This window comes from Arthroderma uncinatum (genome assembly GCF_011692745.1).
Source record: "Arthroderma uncinatum strain CBS 119779 chromosome Unknown scaffold4, whole genome shotgun sequence".
Classification (NCBI taxonomy): domain Eukaryota; kingdom Fungi; phylum Ascomycota; class Eurotiomycetes; order Onygenales; family Arthrodermataceae; genus Arthroderma; species Arthroderma uncinatum.
Genome location: NW_022983866.1, coordinates 1,528,760 through 1,546,393, shown reverse-complemented (window position 1 = coordinate 1,546,393; position 17,634 = coordinate 1,528,760). Strand labels below are relative to the sequence as shown.

At 47.8% G+C, this 17,634-nt stretch overlaps 6 protein-coding genes and 1 non-coding gene across 7 annotated transcripts; 3 read left to right on the top strand and 4 right to left on the bottom strand.

Moving 5' to 3' along the window:
* Positions 1 to 1,888: 1,888 nt before the first annotated feature.
* GIQ15_05815 (DNA ligase) lies at positions 1,889 to 4,928 on the top strand (the record flags this gene model as incomplete). The annotated part of the gene is made up of 5 exons (XM_033553232.1): positions 1,889 to 1,929; positions 2,090 to 3,412; positions 3,478 to 4,012; positions 4,069 to 4,299; positions 4,377 to 4,928. 5 exons carry the CDS (start codon positions 1,889 to 1,891, stop codon positions 4,926 to 4,928), a joined length of 2,682 nt encoding a protein of 893 aa, XP_033404376.1.
* Positions 4,929 to 5,425: 497 nt separating this feature from the next.
* On the bottom strand, positions 5,426 to 6,670 carry GIQ15_05814 (mRNA-capping enzyme subunit alpha; the record flags this gene model as incomplete). The annotated part of the gene is made up of 1 exon (XM_033553231.1): positions 5,426 to 6,670. The coding sequence occupies one exon, from the start codon at positions 6,668 to 6,670 to the stop codon at positions 5,426 to 5,428; it is 1,245 nt and encodes a 414-aa protein (XP_033404375.1).
* A 632-nt stretch (positions 6,671 to 7,302) lies between these two features.
* Positions 7,303 to 11,034, bottom strand: GIQ15_05813 (phosphoribosylaminoimidazole carboxylase; the record flags this gene model as incomplete). Its single annotated transcript, XM_033553230.1, has 7 exons — positions 7,303 to 7,727; positions 7,809 to 8,435; positions 8,541 to 8,647; positions 9,267 to 9,435; positions 9,489 to 10,422; positions 10,495 to 10,592; positions 10,656 to 11,034. 7 exons carry the CDS (start codon positions 11,032 to 11,034, stop codon positions 7,303 to 7,305), a joined length of 2,739 nt encoding a protein of 912 aa, XP_033404374.1.
* Positions 11,035 to 12,069: 1,035 nt separating this feature from the next.
* On the top strand, positions 12,070 to 13,635 carry GIQ15_05812 (ankyrin repeat and SOCS box protein 3; the record flags this gene model as incomplete). Its single annotated transcript, XM_033553229.1, has 1 exon — positions 12,070 to 13,635. The coding sequence occupies one exon, from the start codon at positions 12,070 to 12,072 to the stop codon at positions 13,633 to 13,635; it is 1,566 nt and encodes a 521-aa protein (XP_033404373.1).
* A 220-nt stretch (positions 13,636 to 13,855) lies between these two features.
* On the bottom strand, positions 13,856 to 13,944 carry GIQ15_t0036. The gene has a single exon. It is a non-coding gene; the product is annotated as a tRNA-Gln (tRNA).
* A 558-nt stretch (positions 13,945 to 14,502) lies between these two features.
* Positions 14,503 to 15,589, top strand: GIQ15_05811 (short-chain dehydrogenase; the record flags this gene model as incomplete). The annotated part of the gene is made up of 3 exons (XM_033553228.1): positions 14,503 to 14,589; positions 14,643 to 15,399; positions 15,456 to 15,589. The coding sequence occupies 3 exons, from the start codon at positions 14,503 to 14,505 to the stop codon at positions 15,587 to 15,589; spliced, it is 978 nt and encodes a 325-aa protein (XP_033404372.1).
* Positions 15,590 to 16,238: 649 nt separating this feature from the next.
* Positions 16,239 to 16,721, bottom strand: GIQ15_05810 (uncharacterized protein; the record flags this gene model as incomplete). The annotated part of the gene is made up of 1 exon (XM_033553227.1): positions 16,239 to 16,721. The coding sequence occupies one exon, from the start codon at positions 16,719 to 16,721 to the stop codon at positions 16,239 to 16,241; it is 483 nt and encodes a 160-aa protein (XP_033404371.1).
* Between the last annotated feature and the right edge of the window lie 913 nt (positions 16,722 to 17,634).

Below are 17,634 nucleotides of genomic sequence, written 5' to 3'. Positions count from 1 at the left end.
CGACACGCCATCAACTCGTCTAATACAGCTGTTTATTTCTTCCCCGTTTCAACTTACCCCCGAACAACATGAAGCTCTCGATTTTGCTCCCCGCTACCATGATGGTGGCTGCAGTTATGGCCGCAGACCCTGGTCCCATTCTCCGCCTCCCACCATGCCCAGTATGATGCAGCTTCCCTTTCCTAGGGGTATGTCTCATGCAAATCCCGCTAACGATATGCTTCTAGAAAAGCTGTGTCAATGAGGGCATAACTAACCCCCAGCGTTTTGGCTGCAAATTCGGAGACGGAGCATGCTTGTGTCGTAGCAAGCCGTACCACGATTTTATCCACGGCTGCGCCCAGAAATGCTCCCAGGCCGAGCGTGACCAGCTTGCCAGAGCTGGCAACCAATACTGTGCTGAGCTAGGTTAGCACTCCTTTATATACATATTTATCGAGCATCCAGTACTTACATATTGTCCAGGAGTCCCACCAAACCGACGCCGCAGTGCAAACCCGGACTCTTCCGATGATTCGAAGCCAGAGGTAGAACAGTTCCCCATTCCTACTGGAATTCCAGGAGTTCCAGGAGTCCCAAGTTTGCCCATTCCGTCTCTCCCTATTCCATCGGTTACAGTGCCGCCTTGGGTCCCTACGGCTATTCCTACCAGATTGCCTACAGCCATCCCATCAGGATTACCCCCGATCATTCCCACGGTCATTCCAACCGTTATTCCCACTATCATCCCAACTGTCATCCCTACTATCATCCCCACAGCCATTCCCACTATTATCCCTACTGCCATCCCTACTATCATCCCCACTGCCATCCCTACTATCATCCCCACTGCCATTCCTACTGCCATCCCTCCATGGCTCACTTCACTCCCGGCTATCCCACCCGTTCCAACACCAGCAGCTAATGAGTATGTCAACCAGGCCGATTCAGCAACGAAATCCAGAGTAATGAAGGGAAAGCAGAGAGGCTGATTACTGGCTATACCGAATAATTCATTCGCTAGCCTCGTTATATATACGCGAGGCGCGTATATATTCTTAGCTTCTGGAAATGCCAGATTCTGAGGACGAACACCACTATTGTTTGTCGATTTCACTTGAGATCTGTGAGAGTATTTTTATGATCCAAATTGCTCCTACACATGCATTCTTTCTTGTTTATTATTTATACTTGCAATATCCAACTATGTATGGAGTTACTACTCATTTAACATGATTCTATGTCATATATTCATTGATCACACCCATCTTTTAATCCTAGTAAAGAGGCCACCGTCCTTATACCACTAGACTAGCAAGTAAATGTCTATATCTATATCAAGATGCCCCTTTCAAGTTCTCCCATGGACCAGGCAGCAAATCACGTGGTCAACGCGACGCGCTTGCGATTCGAGCTCCGCGCGTGTAATATCGAGATCGCCATTAAATGTCCATGACGCCGCATAGTAATCCTCTGATTTCTCGTCAATATTCCAACCAGGCAGCCATCGTCCTGGACAATTTCTGGGTCCACACTGCGCCAGGCTACAAGCGCAGGGTGACTGTCCAACAGATCAATACTGCGCTAGACCATTGAGAAACCATGTCGGGACCACCCATGCTCTGACTGCCTGCCTGCCTCGCCACTTCAGCCTAGCAATTTGTCTTAATAAATACATATCTCCTGCTGCGTCTCGATTTTTTGCACTGCTTCAGCCACCGATATTATCCTCATCTTTATTCCGCACTGTCTCGTCGTTGCACTTCACGTCTCTATGAGCTTCTCGGTCTCGATATACTCAAAACACATCGCGCGAACAAGACCTTTACTATCATACTATCGCATTCAGTGGAACCCACTTCGATACTCGAGAAGATTATATACCAATTCGGCTTCCAATCTCATAATCATGGCTCAGAAATCTGGTGGCTCTAAGCAGTCAACCTTAGGGTGCGTGAAAGACCCTCAATTGACCCTTTGGTGCGTGTGTATGGAGTGTTTATACCGCTCTTGACATGTCGCATCTTCACCCGTAATAATATATTGCTTGCTGTTACTTAAGAGTTCGCTTGGCTAATTTGCATTGTAAATCTGTGTTTTGCGCATGTAGGAAATTTTTCGGGTCGAACAGCACTCCCGCGCCTAAGAAGCAGTCCACTCTTGCCTTTTCGTCAAAGGCCAGCGGCAGCTCCAAAAATGAAGCGGAAAGAGTGAAGGATGAGGAGGAAGAGGTGGAGGGGGAGCCTAGGACGCCTCAAAAGCAGCTGGTGGGCGCCGGGGATAAACGCACTCCACCGCCAATTGATGACGAGGAAGTAAATGGAGAGATACTCTCTGGTGGGACAAAAAGCGATTCTGCTTCTCTAGTGGCTAGGAGACAGAAACGAAAAGAGGTGGTAGCAGATAAACAGAGTGAAGACTCGGATGAGCAACCCGTGACAAAAAGACGAAGGAGATCGCCTCAGCCTGGCAACAAAGGGAAAAGTTCTGCTCCCAAGAGTCCTCGCGGAAAAGCGGCCGTCAAGGAGCCAAAACCGACCAAGGAGGTAGAACCGGAGCCAGAGCCAGAACTGTCATCGGCCGAAGAGAATTCCGCGTCAGACATTGATGAAGATGAGCTAGATCAGAAGCCGGCTAAAGTGCAACAGAAGAAGAAGGCGGTAGCCAAACAGAGGAAACAAGTCCAAAGCACGCTCACGTCCAATACGAAAGCTCTATACCCCGATTGGAAAGCAGGAGAGCCTGTCCCTTACGCAGCTCTTTGCACCACGTTCTCACATGTCGAAATGACTACGAAACGTCTTATCATATTATCTCACTGTGCACTTTTCCTTCGCCAAGTACTCCGCCTGACCCCAGACGACCTTCTTTCAACCGTCCAGCTGATGATAAACAAATTGGCAGCTGATTATGCCGGAATTGAACTTGGAATAGGAGAGTCTCTGATCATGAAAGCTGTCGGTGAATCGACCGGACGTAGCCTTGCAGTCATCAAAGCGGATCAGAATGAGATTGGAGACCTAGGCCTGGTCGCTGCAAAGAGTCGTTCTAACCAGCCTACTATGTTCAAACCCAAGGCTCTAACAGTACGAGGCGTACACGAGGGGCTGTTGACTATTGCCAAAACACAAGGTACTGGATCGCAGGAGAGAAAGATTGCAGGTATTAAAAAATTGCTGTCTGCTGCCGATGCCGACAAAGCTGGCAAAGGAACAAGGGCAATTGACATCACTAAGGATAGAGGCGGTGCTAGCGAGGCCAAGTTCATTGTACGCTTTCTTGAAGGTAAACTTCGGCTTGGGTTGGCCGAGAGGACGGTGCTTGTTGCTTTGGCACATGCAGTAGTGGCACATGAGGCTGAGATGAACGGAGGAAAGACTCCAAGCACAGATCAGCTTGCTAAAGGAGAAGACATCCTCAAGACTGTTTACAGGTTCGTTTATCTTCCCCAAGCAGCGTGCTTCGCAGTACTCGTATTGACTTGTTTTTCATCTCCAGCGAACTGCCATCGTATGAAGTGATTATTCCCGCCATGCTTAAACACGGAATATTCAATCTTTCAGATAATTGCAAACTGCAGCCTGGTGTTCCATTGAAACCTATGCTGGCTAAGCCGACAAAATCTATCAGTGAGGTTCTTGATAGATTTGAAGGGAAACATTTCACTTGTGAGTACAAGTACGATGGAGAGAGAGCGCAGATACACTATGTTTCCCGCGACACAATAAAGGATTACCCAGCAGCCTCTGCCGCTCTTCAAAAAGACGGAGAGGGCCTTTGCGCGATCTTCTCTCGAAACTCAGAAGACCTCTCCAAGAAATATCCGGATATCCTTGAGAAATTGGAGAGCTGGGTTAAGCCCGGCACCCAGAGCTTCGTACTCGATTGTGAAACAGTGGCATGGGATACTGTCAACAAGAAAGTTCTTCCATTTCAACAACTGATGACGAGGAAAAGGAAGGACGTCAAGTCTGAAGATATTAAAGTTAAAGTCTGCGTCTTTGCGTTCGACTTGCTATTCTTAAACGGAGAGGTAAGCTTTTTCTGTACAAGGTCTAACTAAGGACAAGTAGTTCTGACTTTGTTTAGCCCACCGTCAAGAAAACACTCAGAGAACGACGCGACCTTTTGCATGACGCATTTACACCGATCGAGGGAGAGTTTGCTTTCGCTCAGCATGGGAACACCAGTGATTTGGAGGAGATTCAAACCATGCTTGACGAAAGTGTTAAAGCCTCTTGCGAAGGACTGATGGTGAAGATGCTGGATACCACAGACAGTGGCTACGAGCCAAGCAAGAGAAGTCGAAATTGGCTTAAGGTAATTCACCCTCTTTCTTCCAGTGATATATGTATTCACTATAAATGGCCCAAACACATTACTCATCAAAACAACAGGTGAAAAAAGATTACCTCGCGGGGATTGGTGACTCTCTCGACCTCGTCGTTCTGGGTGCATATTTCGGCCGCGGAAAACGTACGTCTGTCTATGGAGCTTTCCTGCTTGCAGCATACAATGTCAAAACCCAAAACTACGAAACAATATGCAACATTGGTACCGGTTTCTCTGAAGCGCTCCTTGAAGAGCTTCATAACACCCTCAGCCCGCTTGTCATTGACAAACCAAAGCCATTCTATTCTCATTCAACTGTTCCAAAGGACCAGCCAGACGTCTGGTTTGAACCCAGGTTCGTCTGGGAAGTCAAGGCCGCTGATCTCACACTTAGCCCTAGGTATAGTGCCGCAAGTGACGAGGTAATGGGAAACACTGGTGGTACCGCTGCTAAGGGCATCTCGTTGCGTTTCCCTCGTTACATTAAGGCCAGAGACGATAAGAAACCGGATGAAGCTACCACTACTAAAGCAGTGGCAGAAATGTATCGGAGACAAGAGAGTGTTTCCAAGGACACTTCGGGCAAGGCGGCTGTGGATGATGATTTTGAGTATTGAAATCACTATAACCCGGTCGGTATTGTGGGATGTTATAGTATCCATTGGAGGACATGCTTCATATAGCCTTTACCTACTCAAATAGTTTAGTAGGTCATACGAAGAGTATTGGAATAATACGAAAGACGATCCTCTCGTGTCCCTATTGTCGCATTATGAATAAAGTACACCGCATCAAAGGGTGTTATACCAAAGTAGAAATCTTGGTGAACCAGCCTCATCCAGCATACACGATGTCGAATGGGATAAAATAGAATAACACGACCAATGCGCCATAATGAGCTTAGTTATACAGGTTCTAAAAAAGGTATGAGAAAGCCACCACAGTTAGGAACGGCCAGACACAGCGTATTGGAATACAGCAAAGTGAGTTCCGAAAAAAAAACAAAACGAAATTCGTAGACGCGAAAACGCAGATAAAAAGGGGGTAATAGTAAGAAAAACGCGGATATCCAAAAGCAACAAAATGGAGGCACCAAGGGGCCAGGAAACACGTCTTACTCTCCAAATTTCCTCTTAGCTCCTGCGTTGGCTCCGTTGGAGCTACCGTTCATTGTCCCTCTTCTTCTCGCAGCCTCTTCCTCGGCAGCTTGGGCTTGTCTCTTTTTCCACGCTGCTTTGATCGCAGGGGCACTACTGATCAGTTCCTCCTCGCACACCCGATCCCTTATACTCTGGAGTACCTTTTCGACGGTGGAAATGTGATTTGCATCTGTCTTGTCGTCCCTGAATCGCATGAATCGCCATCTGCCTTGCTCATCCTGGGAGCATTCAACGATTGTATCGTCGAGTGGTTTTTGCAAAGCCTTCATCTCCTCCCATTCAGACTCAGTCAGGTGCATGATTCCGAAATGTTTGTACTCTCCTCTATTATGCAATACGAAGAGGTGCCAAATGGGCATAGCATCGTAGTCTGGGTAAGGGTCGGTGATCCCATCTGCCTCATCTTCTGAATCAGGCTCAACCACTGGAAACTCTAGCCTTAGACGAAAATCAATACTGTTTTCCTCTGGCGGCTTCCATTTCAATGTATGTTCATCGGTTCCAATCTTGTACGGAGTGCTCCGGCAGGTAAAAATCAGGCCGTCGTTGCCGTGGATTTTCTTCACCTTCGGGATGATCTCTCGAAACATCATTTCGATACCGTAGCTGAACTGGGTTGACTTGTCCTCCACCGCGAAAACCCGGTGTTTTTTCTCCTCTGGGAATTTCTTATACATCGAATTGTACGGCTTGAGGACCTTTTCCTTGAAATACGCCAGCCGTTTATCCAGTGTCCGGTGCATCAAACTTGTCCCGTCCAGAACCAAGCAGTCAAAAACCAAATATTTCAACTGTTGCGTCCCATCCTCGTAGGTGTCATTGACCAGCTCGCCGTCCACAAGGGTGTCCACATGGAAGCTCTGAAACGTATCGTCATCGGGCATCGGGAAATGTAGGCCAGGTATGAATCTGTATTCATTTTTGCGATTGATCAGGTAGTGGATTTCCGGTGTGTCTGAGTCCGGGTCTCCTCGCGCAAAGTACATTAGACATCGTATCCCGTCTGTCTTCTCGCATACGTAGTAGTCTTTCTCCTGTAGCTCGCGGATATGATGTGATGCGAAACTGACGGGTTGTGCGCCGGGGAAGGATAGCGATGAACGGCCTAAGAGGTGCGCGACCTCTCGTCGAAACTGGTCTGCAAGGTGGGATTCAGCTTTTATCCCGATCGCGTCAATGTCAGGAACGGAATTCCCCATGATTTCCGCAGCGGAGGGACGCGCCTGTTGGAGAGAGCGAAGGGAATGAGGCCACGGCCGTCTCGCGACGTGGCGTTAATAGAGGCGTGGTTCACGGGCGAGGAGGTGGTAGACCTGCTGTTCGTTTCCTTGGTTAGATGAGAAGCTCTCGATATATCGCAGGATGCAGGTTTGCTATCGTGGTTTGAGGTGTAAGCTCCCTGTGGTAAAAAAAAATGGTGAGTGTTTGGCCTAGAGAATTATTTATTGGCAGGCAACCAAGCAAGCTCTTTGCGCGGGGAGTGGCTTTTTTCCCTATATAAGTCGCGTGGTTGGTATAGCATTCCATTATTAATGAACCAACAATTGATCAGCTGCATTTAAAACTACGAAACACATGATACGAGGCGGATGGTGGGTTAAGTTTGAATCCCGTCTAAAGGAATTACCTTGCATTCATGAATATTCATACATCTAACATCTCGGGGGTATCATAGGCCTCATCCAAAGTACAAGTCGCGAAACCAACCGCAGGCAAATAAAAAACCTCTGCCATCCAAAATTCCCCAACCGTAACCAGGCTATGGAAGCCAATGCAAAGATAACGCCAAACCAAGTAGAGAAATAGAAGATCACATATGTTCCAAGGACAGTCAAGAAGCTGTAACGGGTTTGGATGATACCCCCGATTGGGCCGTACGGTTTTGGACCGCTTGCTGTGATAGAGAGGATTTCCTAGATCCATCTTGCGACTGCTGTAAAGGGCCGTCTGCTGTGTTACCGGCTCCTGATGAGCCAAAAGGAGGCGATTCTGATCTCGAGAATAGACTGCGCCCTGAGAAGACGGAATCTCCAGAGAACAGCCCCCCTCCGCCGCCCCCGAGAGCTTGGGAGAACATTTCCTTCATGCGTATTAAATGGTACTTGCGTTTGGTGGACATCAACGGGTGTGTCACAAGCGGCTGTGGGCGAGATCGTGCCAATCCAGCCATGACCGCGTCCTTCTCCTCATCCGAGTCGATAGGACCGGCCCCGTCGATATCGTCGTGGATAGGTGCATTTGCATCGATAGCAGCCTCTGTTAGGGAAGTCAGCACCATGCCATAGGTAAATAGGTACATATGTGGATTTGGATTTGGTAGGAAAGCTGAGTACTTACTCTGCTGGCGAGCCTGGTTCTTTTTCTGATAAGCTTGGAGCAACATGTCATATGGCAGGGATCGTCCAGGAACCGCTCTCTTAGCGCCCATAGAGTGACTTTTGCATGTCAACGATCTCGCACACTGGGCACCGTTCGGAAGGATGACACCGCATTGTTTCTCAACATCTACTGGCCCCTTGGGCTTCGGGACCTTGGGCTTCGGCTCGTCTTTCTTTTTCTTCTTCTTCGGTTCCTTGTCCTCGTCTGCATCAACTTTCCGCTTCTTTCCCTTTTTCGAACCGTCCTCGGTAGCACTCTTCTTCGCGCTCTTCTGACCCTTCATTGCAACAACTTCTCCCTCTGCGTCTTCATTGCCGTCTTTATCTGCCGGCTTGTCTTTTGTACGGTTGGCCTCTCGAGCTTCTTTCTTTTTCCTTGCCTTTTCTTGTTTGGCTTTTAAACACGCACGTATATGCTCGGCAGCCGATTGCTTGAGGGCTGGTTTCTTGCAGTGTTTGCATATTACGGTCTCGAGCTTGGTTTCTCTTGGTTTGCCCGTAGGGAACGCCGCCATGGTGTTGGCGTCCATCTCTGGTAGTATAGGTGATGAAGAGCCTCTGGAATCTCGTTCTGCATCCTTTGAGCCTGTAGCAGTCGTACGTCAGCAACATCATCCTACAACTAGAGACTTCATTTACAAGTTGCCGGTGAGACAGAGGTGACGAAGATGTGAGAGATAAGGGCCCATACCCTGCTCAGTAATGCCGTTTGCCAGCTTCGAGGCCGGTTTCTTCACTTTGACCTTTCCTGACTTGAAGTCCTTTTCCTTAAACTTGTATCCGGATGCATCGACGAAGCTGGGATCAGAGCTAGCGGGTAGATTTAATACTAAACCACACAACCACGAGCCACAAGTGACAGGCAGCCAAACGTTAGCCCATATCCTCTAATATGAAGAATAAAAATGACCGGCCAGCTAGTTAAGCGCCGGATGACGCAGTTTGGGAGAAGCGACAGCCTACCTTTTCCGCCTCCGCCATTTGAAGTCATTATGGCTAAAAGTAGCGGTAGCTACTCGCCTCTTCGACACCTTCGTCTGTCCTTGTATTTTCTGGTGTGCTGGAGATGAGCTTGAGCGCAACTTGGTTCTCTTCTCACTTGTTTCTGCTGTTGGTTTCTTGATGTTTGGTTAAAGCCGAACAGCGCGATGACATCACGTGAACAGTTAACTAGTATTAACCGCGCCAGAAGAAAGGGGCGAAAATATAGACGAAGAGAGACAGGTTGAAGACGTCTAAGATATAGCTATTTACGATTATAGGTCTCTGGGAAGTCGTGTATAATGTCAAGGGTTGTTAATAATTTTTTTTTTCTAAAGCTAGACCATGCATAAAGCTATGGACAAGATCTCAAGCATATAACCACTGGCTTTTAATTCTTCATTTCTTTTCCATTTGATCAAAATACTTTTCCCACCCAATCTCTCTAATCTTGACCCCCTTGATATCGAGATTCTCGGTCTTCGCTGCTTTGGCATACTCCTCGACCTTTCGACGCAAGGTCTCGTTAAAAGCACCAAGTATTCTCACTGCCAGTAAAGCCGCATTTATACTGTTGTTGATTCCAACCGTAGCAACAGGGACGCCTAGAAGATATATGTTAGTTTCATTCTTGCAAGGTTGGATAAAAGATACTAACCTCTCGGCATTTGCACGATGCTATACAAACTATCCACGCCATCAAGCGCACTTCCTTTAACAGGCACGCCAATCACAGGGAGAGAGGTGTGCGCGGCAGCCATTCCAGGTAAATGAGCCGCACCGCCAGCAGCAGCAATGATCACCTTGATCCCGCGAGACGCAGCTTTGGATGCATACTCCGCCATGTACTCTGGGGTGCGATGAGCCGACGTAATATCGACTTCGGGTACGATGCCAAAATACTCTTGTAGAAGTTTTAATCCTGGAACAAGAGTTTTCAGATCACTGTCAGATCCCATTATTACACCCACGGTGGGCTGAGGTTTTAGTGGTGTTGATGGGGCGGATGTCGATTTGCCGTTGACATGCTCAATAAGTGGTTGTATGATGGTCTCTGCTTCATGCATCGTAGAGGCGGTAACGGTTATATGTCCCATTTTTCGGCCTGGTCTAGCATTGCCCTTGCTATACAGGTGGATGCTCGCATTCGGTATTGAGAGCGCATATCTCGCGATATCTAGATGGGAGTCCGGAGCCGATCCGCCGAGGATATTAAGCATAACCGACGGCTGTCGTAGCTGCAAGCTCTGCGGGGGGATGGGTAGGTCGAGAATGGCTCGGAGGTGGGTATCGAATTGAGACAGGCCGCATCCTTCAATAGTGTAATGTCCCGAATTGTGAATTCGACTAGCAAGTTCGCATAAAAGGAGAGAGTCGTCGTCAAGGAGGAACATCTCTACTCCAAAGACACCCTTGCCCTCGAAAGCAGCAACAGCATTTCTAGCTAGCTCTTGAGCTTTCTCGTTTACCTTGTCAGATACGCCTCGAGCGGGAGCATAAACTAGTTTGCAAATGGAGTCTTCCTGGACAGTTTCCACAGTGGGGTATGACAGTACATTGTCCTTTGTTTTGACGACAATGACGGCAAGCTCCTAAACAAGACAGTTTTGAGTGGACTGATTTTTCTTACGAGAATATCAGAAATGTGGGAATTTACTACCTACCATTCTGAATTTGGCCCATTTCTCAGCATAAAGTGGCCGCCCTTTCAAAGCCTCCAAGGCAGGAGGTATGTCCGACTCTCCTTTAACCGTATAGTTACCTAAATACGGGTGGTTAGTAGCCGTTTAAACAACAATCTGAATAAGCCCACATCTGAGCTCACCTCTTCCATCATAAGCTCCAGTCTTCGATTTCAGCATAAACGGATAGCCGAAGGCCTCTCCAATCTTTGCCAATTCTTCTGGGGTGTTATCTCGGATTTCCCGATAATCAGCCATGGGGATGTTAAACTTCGACAAATGCTGCTTCTGCGCATATTTATCTTGGATAATCCTGATGCTCTTCCAGCTCGGCTCAACCTTGACAAGCGATTCAACTTCCTCTAGGGCATAGGTATCAACATGTTCGATCTCGGCGGTCAATACATCGCTCACTTCAGCAAGCTTACGCACAGCTTCCGGGTTCATAAACGAGCCGGAGACATGGGTATTGTGCGCACTGATTTGTTTAGCGGGCGAATTTTCAGCGTCAAGAATATTCATCTGTATGTTCAAGCGGTTGGCAGACTCCATCAGCATTCGGCCCAATTGGCCGCCACCAAGGACACCAACTCTTGCAGAATGCACCATTTTTTTTAATATTTACAAGCCCCTGCAAAGTGAGGCAAGTGTAGAAGTAGGATAAATTGAGCGGTAATGGATATCGAGAACTGTGAATGTATTTACTTCCAAAGTTGCGAAATTTTACTTTGACCACCCACCACAATTCTTGGTCACGTGATACGTTCACCAAAGAGGGACGAGTTCACGCGATATGAGAAGTTATCAACCTCAAAGAATAAAGGCGACATGCTTAGACTTGACTAGGTATGAAACACGCAGAAGCCGTGATAAAGCTTACGACCGGCTACACTAACACTGTCCCCTCGAAGAATCTCTCGCGTTTTGGCAGTCGAGCTGGAGCTTGATGTTTCAGCCTCATCCAAGGGCTGCCATGGCGCATCTGCCTGGGATAGTGGAAGTTTGACTGGTGACTATCGGTCAAGACCAAGACTAACGAAGGGGAATTAGCGACAGCCTTGAGGTGGATTTATGCACATGTCGTTGTTAAAGCCGTAAGCGCCAGGGCCAAAGACCTCAGGATTGATCCATCAAGGCTATCAGTTGATAGGCGGTCAAGCCTCAAGTAGCTAATCTAAGCCACTACGCCGAGTGTATCAGCTGCAGCTCGATAGGACCGTTATTGATTCGCGAAAGAGCAAAGACCGCTTGGCCGTTATATCTGATTCCGTGGCCCCAATAGGATTATTCCGGTACAGCAGAACCACAGAGCAATATCCTCGACAATTCGCCCTCGCAACCCTAGCCATGTCAACAGCTGCAGGCAAGAAGGCGAAGATCCCTGCGAAGCCTCAAGTGGGTCTGGGGCAGCAGTCGATGGACACAGCCAAACAGTGAGTCAAGCGCTGCAGCCTGGATTCACGCCCGACAGTGCAATATATAAGGCTGGAGGATGCTCGCTTTCACTCTACGGACAATTCAACCATAGCTACTCCGTAAGAACCATGATTACGGAAGATGTCCAATTACCCGGGAATCGAACGTCTACCGTTTGAGATCATCGACTATGTCCTCTCTTTTATATCCGTGGTTGACTACCACAGCGTGAAGCTTGCAGGAAGCCGTTATCTCACTGGCGTTGTCCGCTCCCGTTCTTCCTGCATTTCGCGTCATGAGTATTTCAAACTCCTGCAGCAGCACGACCAGCACGGACTCGAGTTGCCAGGCGGACATGCTCGGTCTGCATTGGGAATTACCATCCAACGAGGAAATCAGTCCTTGGTGCGGCGATACCTAGCGAGGTATGAGAAACAAAACGACCGGTCTATTGAAAAAGAAAAACGAAAATTCAACTCCGCTCTCCACCTGGCCGCATTCTTCGGCTCGCTCGACATCGTCGAGCTCCTTATAGAGAGGATACATGCCAGATGTCGAAAGGCTGGATCAACGGTACTTCATCTCGCAGCTAAGAGAGGCCACGCGGAAGTAGTCCGTCTCCTCATACAGAATGGCGCCGACATCAATGCCATCGACTTCAAAGAAAGGACACCCCTTGCCCTGGCACAGGAAGGGGAGCACAAAGACACTGTAACATTTCTACAAAGCCAGGGAGCATGTTCATGCGCAGCCGATGTCCTGCGCCAATATCCCTCGAGGAAATTTGCTGATTTAGTGTGGAGTCATACCGACGAACCTGCGGTGATCAATGACCCCGACGGTGAATCGAGAATGTCTAAATCAGACCACAACGAACGCGCGCAAACGGGGCGGTCGCAGGTGATGCGGGTGTTTGCCCGCTATTTATCCACTAAGCACGGCCAAGAGCCAGCTTTAAATGCAGAACGACAAAGGGCCGTAATGCATACTGCTCTGACCGAAGGGGTCGAGGAGGTGGTTTGTGCGCTATTGGATGATGGATTCGATGTCGACTCCGACTGTGATCTTAGCGGCCATACTCCGCTTCACTTTGCCGTGCTCCGTGGAAATAAATCGTTAATCGAACCACTCGTCCGGCGCGGAGCAAAGCCTTTATATGCCACACCCCTTGGAATTACACCCTTTCTTTCAGCCGCAAGCAAAGGTGACATGGGGATTATTGAGATATTTCTACGTTTGGGGGTTCCAATTAACGCTGCAAATCGTGATGGCCTCACGGCTCTCCATACTACAGGCATAGGATCAGACGCTTTCCTTGGCGGCCTAATTGACAAGCATGGTGCTAACATCGAAGCAAAGAATAACAAAGGCGAAACTCCACTCCATTTTGCTATTAACAGGGGCTATGAAGAGGCTGCCAAGAATCTACTGAAGAGAGGAGCAAATGTCAATGCTCGGGATATAAATCTCTCCACGCCACTTATGAGAGTACATGATAAGAAGTGCGGCTCTTTAACCCGTCTTCTCATAGAGCATGGGGCGGATATTACTCTCTTCAACTATGCAGGCCATAACTCTATGGAGGCGAGGGAGTCTATCATCGGGATGGAGTGGATTTTTCAGTACAGCGATAATTCACAGCTCACAGCAAGAAAGGCGACGCTCGACCTCATTCGCCAAACGAGAGTGGATGACGACGACAGTTAGGGAGATATCTTAAAGCCGTCCTTCTGATTTTCTGTAGCTAGACAAGTTATTTATTTCTTCAAACTGATAGCTTTAAGATAATATGCTATGGATGTTAAATAGAAAAACGTAGCATCAGGTCGGCAATTTGGCAACTTCCTTAACATTATATATCAAAATGCAACACTCCATGTCCACGAAAGCAGCAAAAATAACAGAAACACCGTGAAAGAGCAAAAAATGAAGGTCATGCCAGGACTCGAACCAGGGTTATCGGAACTTCAGATACATAATCAGAATCCGATGTGATGACCGCTACACTACACGACCATTCGTGGGGGCTGTATCAGCCGCCATTTTCGCTTTTTAAAAGCAAACTGCGATGAACGGACGAAATATCGGCGGATAAGATATCATCTCTGTCATTGGTGAAGGACAAAGTACTTTGTACAGCCGCGGCGGTCGGAGGAACCTAAGCGAGTTGGTGGATATTTAGGTGTGTTCGGATAAATCCATGGCCGGTTTGACCACAACGAAACGGCCGTAGGGGATAGCCTTAACAGCGCGGTGGCAGCACACCAGCATTCATGACGCGCCTTGCCACGATTTACCAAAGGGATCAGGATACGTAAATTCCGGAGAGGGAGGCAGCAACACCCATCAAGCGGCGCGGTGATAAACATGCGACCTCTCCTTAACCCCGATGGGGATTGGGAATTACAGACTGCGTTATGTGAGCTCAGGATGCGATGATGGATATAAAGATAGGGAGAAGTTAGATTGTGATCAACTCAAGCTCAAGTCGACTGGCTATCAATCATCTCACGATCTCCCGCATCAAAGCGCTATTTATCATATAAAAATCATCACATCAAAAGAGCCATCAAAATGCGAGGCACTGTCAGTTTCGTGCAGCAATGCTTTCCAGGAAAGCCAGAGTTCACCGAGAAAGATGTTCCAGATTTAAAGGGCAAGGTAACTGCGCTGATTCCCCGTGTCTAAAGAGCTGTATTTGCTGATCTTGCTAGGTTGCTATCGTCACTGGTTCAAACACCGGCCTCGGCAAGGAGATCACCCAGATGCTCTACTCTAAGAATGCTAAAGTGTATATGATGACACGCTCGGAGGAGAAGACCAAGCAGGCTATCGACGCTATCAGGGCTGCCGTTCCCCAGTCAGAAGGGGACTTGATCTTTATTCACCTTGACCTAGCAGACCTCGAGAGCGTGAAGACGGCCGCAGATGAATTCAACCGCAGAGAGCAGAAACTCCACCTCCTCGTTAACAACGCTGGAGTTGGATTCCCAGAGCGCGGCAGCAAGACAAAACAAGGCCATGAGCTCCAACTCGGGGTAAACTGCATCGGGTCCTTCGCACTTACAACGCACCTTACACCAATCCTAGTTTCTACGGCCAAGGTATCGCCCCCTAACGCCGTTCGCATAATCTGGGTTTCTTCATCGGCTGCTGAGGCTGTGGAGCCGAAGACGTTCATGGATAACCTGTCAGAAATTGAGAAGAAAACGCCCTTAGATCAGTACGCCATGAGCAAGTTCGGAAATTACCTCCACGCGACGGAATTCGCATCTCGCCTCAAGTCAGACGGTGTCCTTTCTGTCTCGCTAAACCCAGGGAGCTTAGACTCAGACTTCTGGCGCAGCCAGGGAGCAATGATGACATGTATTCTTCAAAAGACCGTGCTGCATCCACCCGTCTTTGGAGCTTACACGGTTATCTTTGCCGCCTTTTCGCGCAAAATCACACTTGATAACTCGAGTCGTTTCGGTAAGTCAAGTTTAGTTGTCACAATTATCCTGTTCTCCAAACTAACAACGGTCTAGTTGCCCCATGGGGGAAGTTCTGGAAACTCCCTGAGGACATGCTTGCAGCAGCTAAGTCCGAGTCTGAGGGGGGTACTGGAACCGCGAGACAGTTTTGGGATTGGACAGAGGCCCAGGTCAAGCCATATGCTTGATCAAGGGCTTTAACTCTGCCAAACATCAATATGGTTCAATTTCCAAATTTCATTACCTTTATCCTTCCAGTGTGAGATTGAATGCATCAATCATAATAATAATAATAATATGTTTATGTATAGATAGCAACCTAGCGATTCTGTGAGATGATTTATCAGTGTTCATAATTGAATATTTCCATTGATTAACGGCTTTACTTATAGTAATATTCAATTACTTTCAAGAATGAATATCATCCATTGCTGATAGGCGGGCGAGTCGCGTGTACTGGTCTACGTTTCCTTCATAAGCAGCCATTAGAATCAGCTGAATTTCCTCAGGAGTCAGGGAGTCATAACCTTCGGGCAAATTATACCTTCTGCGGTTCATCCTCTTCAATACTAACTACGACTGGTACACGAATGCCGCCTATACTGTATGCAAAGGGCGCCAGGCGTCGGCGGACTGAGAGCTTTCACCGCGCCACTGTATCACCATTGAGGTACGCCGGTACCTTGGTCTTCTCCCTTTCTAGGCTTATAGATAAGTTGTGGTCATCCACAATAGCAAAACGAACATGACAGGCCATTATTGATTTGTAGATAGTGCGGCCGTCAAGGGTATCACTCTCTCGAGCCTCTTCGGCAATCGAGACATCGGGCAATTGGTCTAGCTCAAGAGCCCAGCGTATCCTGCAGCCGCGCATGACCGTCTAACCTGGTAGCGCATAGACGGAAAGCGCTGGACTAGCTGGCTATAGGTGCCTTCTTTCGCCAAGTCAGGGTACCAGATACAGTAGGGGTGTTTTGTTTTGTCGAGGTCATCCATATCTTCTGGCTCACGCGCCACATCACTCATGATCAACCGAGAATTGTGAGCATGGGCAAATTCTGGACGTGATGCGCAGATTTCCTTTACCTCAGAGCTTATTGCAAACTTGTAGTGACAACGACTGCCTCGAATAAGACAAGGAAGTCCAAGTCGCCGGTCCAGATCATCCGCGTTGGGCACCATCTCGCCCTGTATGGCGGCGACGAGTTGCTTATAATGGCCGTTAACACATTCGTGGTACTCGGGATCACTGGAATCGTCGGAATCGGAGTTATATGGACGCATCTCCCTGGTTGAGCTGTCCATATTTTCTGATTTCATTGTTTGGTACTGTTTAGAGTGACAAAATTTATCTTGCTGAGAAAGTGGAAGTTTGTGTTGAGGTTGCAGAATATGGGAACTTTGAACCGTTTAAATAACTAACTAGTTAGTTAGCCAGTTATTGAATTAATGCGTTTCGTGTATAGGGGCAGCAACAAGGATTTCCTTCCTTTCCTATAAGGGCTGCGCCATCCGTCGCATTATGTAGCGGAAATTAACAGTCGTTTGATTGAAGACGTCTCATCCATAGTTGGGGGAAAAAAAAAAACTCTAAGACTTGAGATGTAGGCCATAATATATCGAGAGTCTCGCTGTAATCGGGCTATACGGCGGGCATACAATAAGAAACTCCGGCTTCCGCCTTCTAAACCTAGTAAATAACATCTATGCTATAACAGACCGAATACAAAGGGATATTACTGTAGAGCCAGTGGATGATATTTCGGGAATGGTGCGAGATTTGTGGAGATAACTAACTAGTAGAATTTATAAACTAGATTATGAATGCGTCCCCACCAGGTGTCTATGAGGTGATAACACCGTCTGGAAATTCTAGGAATGTATATCGCCATAATTATTATGTACATCCCCTTAGTTTTCCCCAACACTCAAAAAGAAATCGTACATCTCCCATATCCATATTCGCTGAAGGACAGTCGCATCATTGATGTTGCCGGCCTTAACACAGATAATTGATGGTAACAGCTAGGTAAAGAGGACTAAGAACAGACTGCGCATCGCGAACAATTCTAAATAGATGGTATGGATGCTGAGAGAATGCCCCACTATAACTTTACTAGCGCCTGATCTCGATCTATGTGGAGCCGGGCCGCGCCGAGATAAAAGTTAACTTAGTCGGAACGTCTGCCAAGCGACATCCATGCGACCTCAGTTCGTTGGAAGCTGTGTCCAG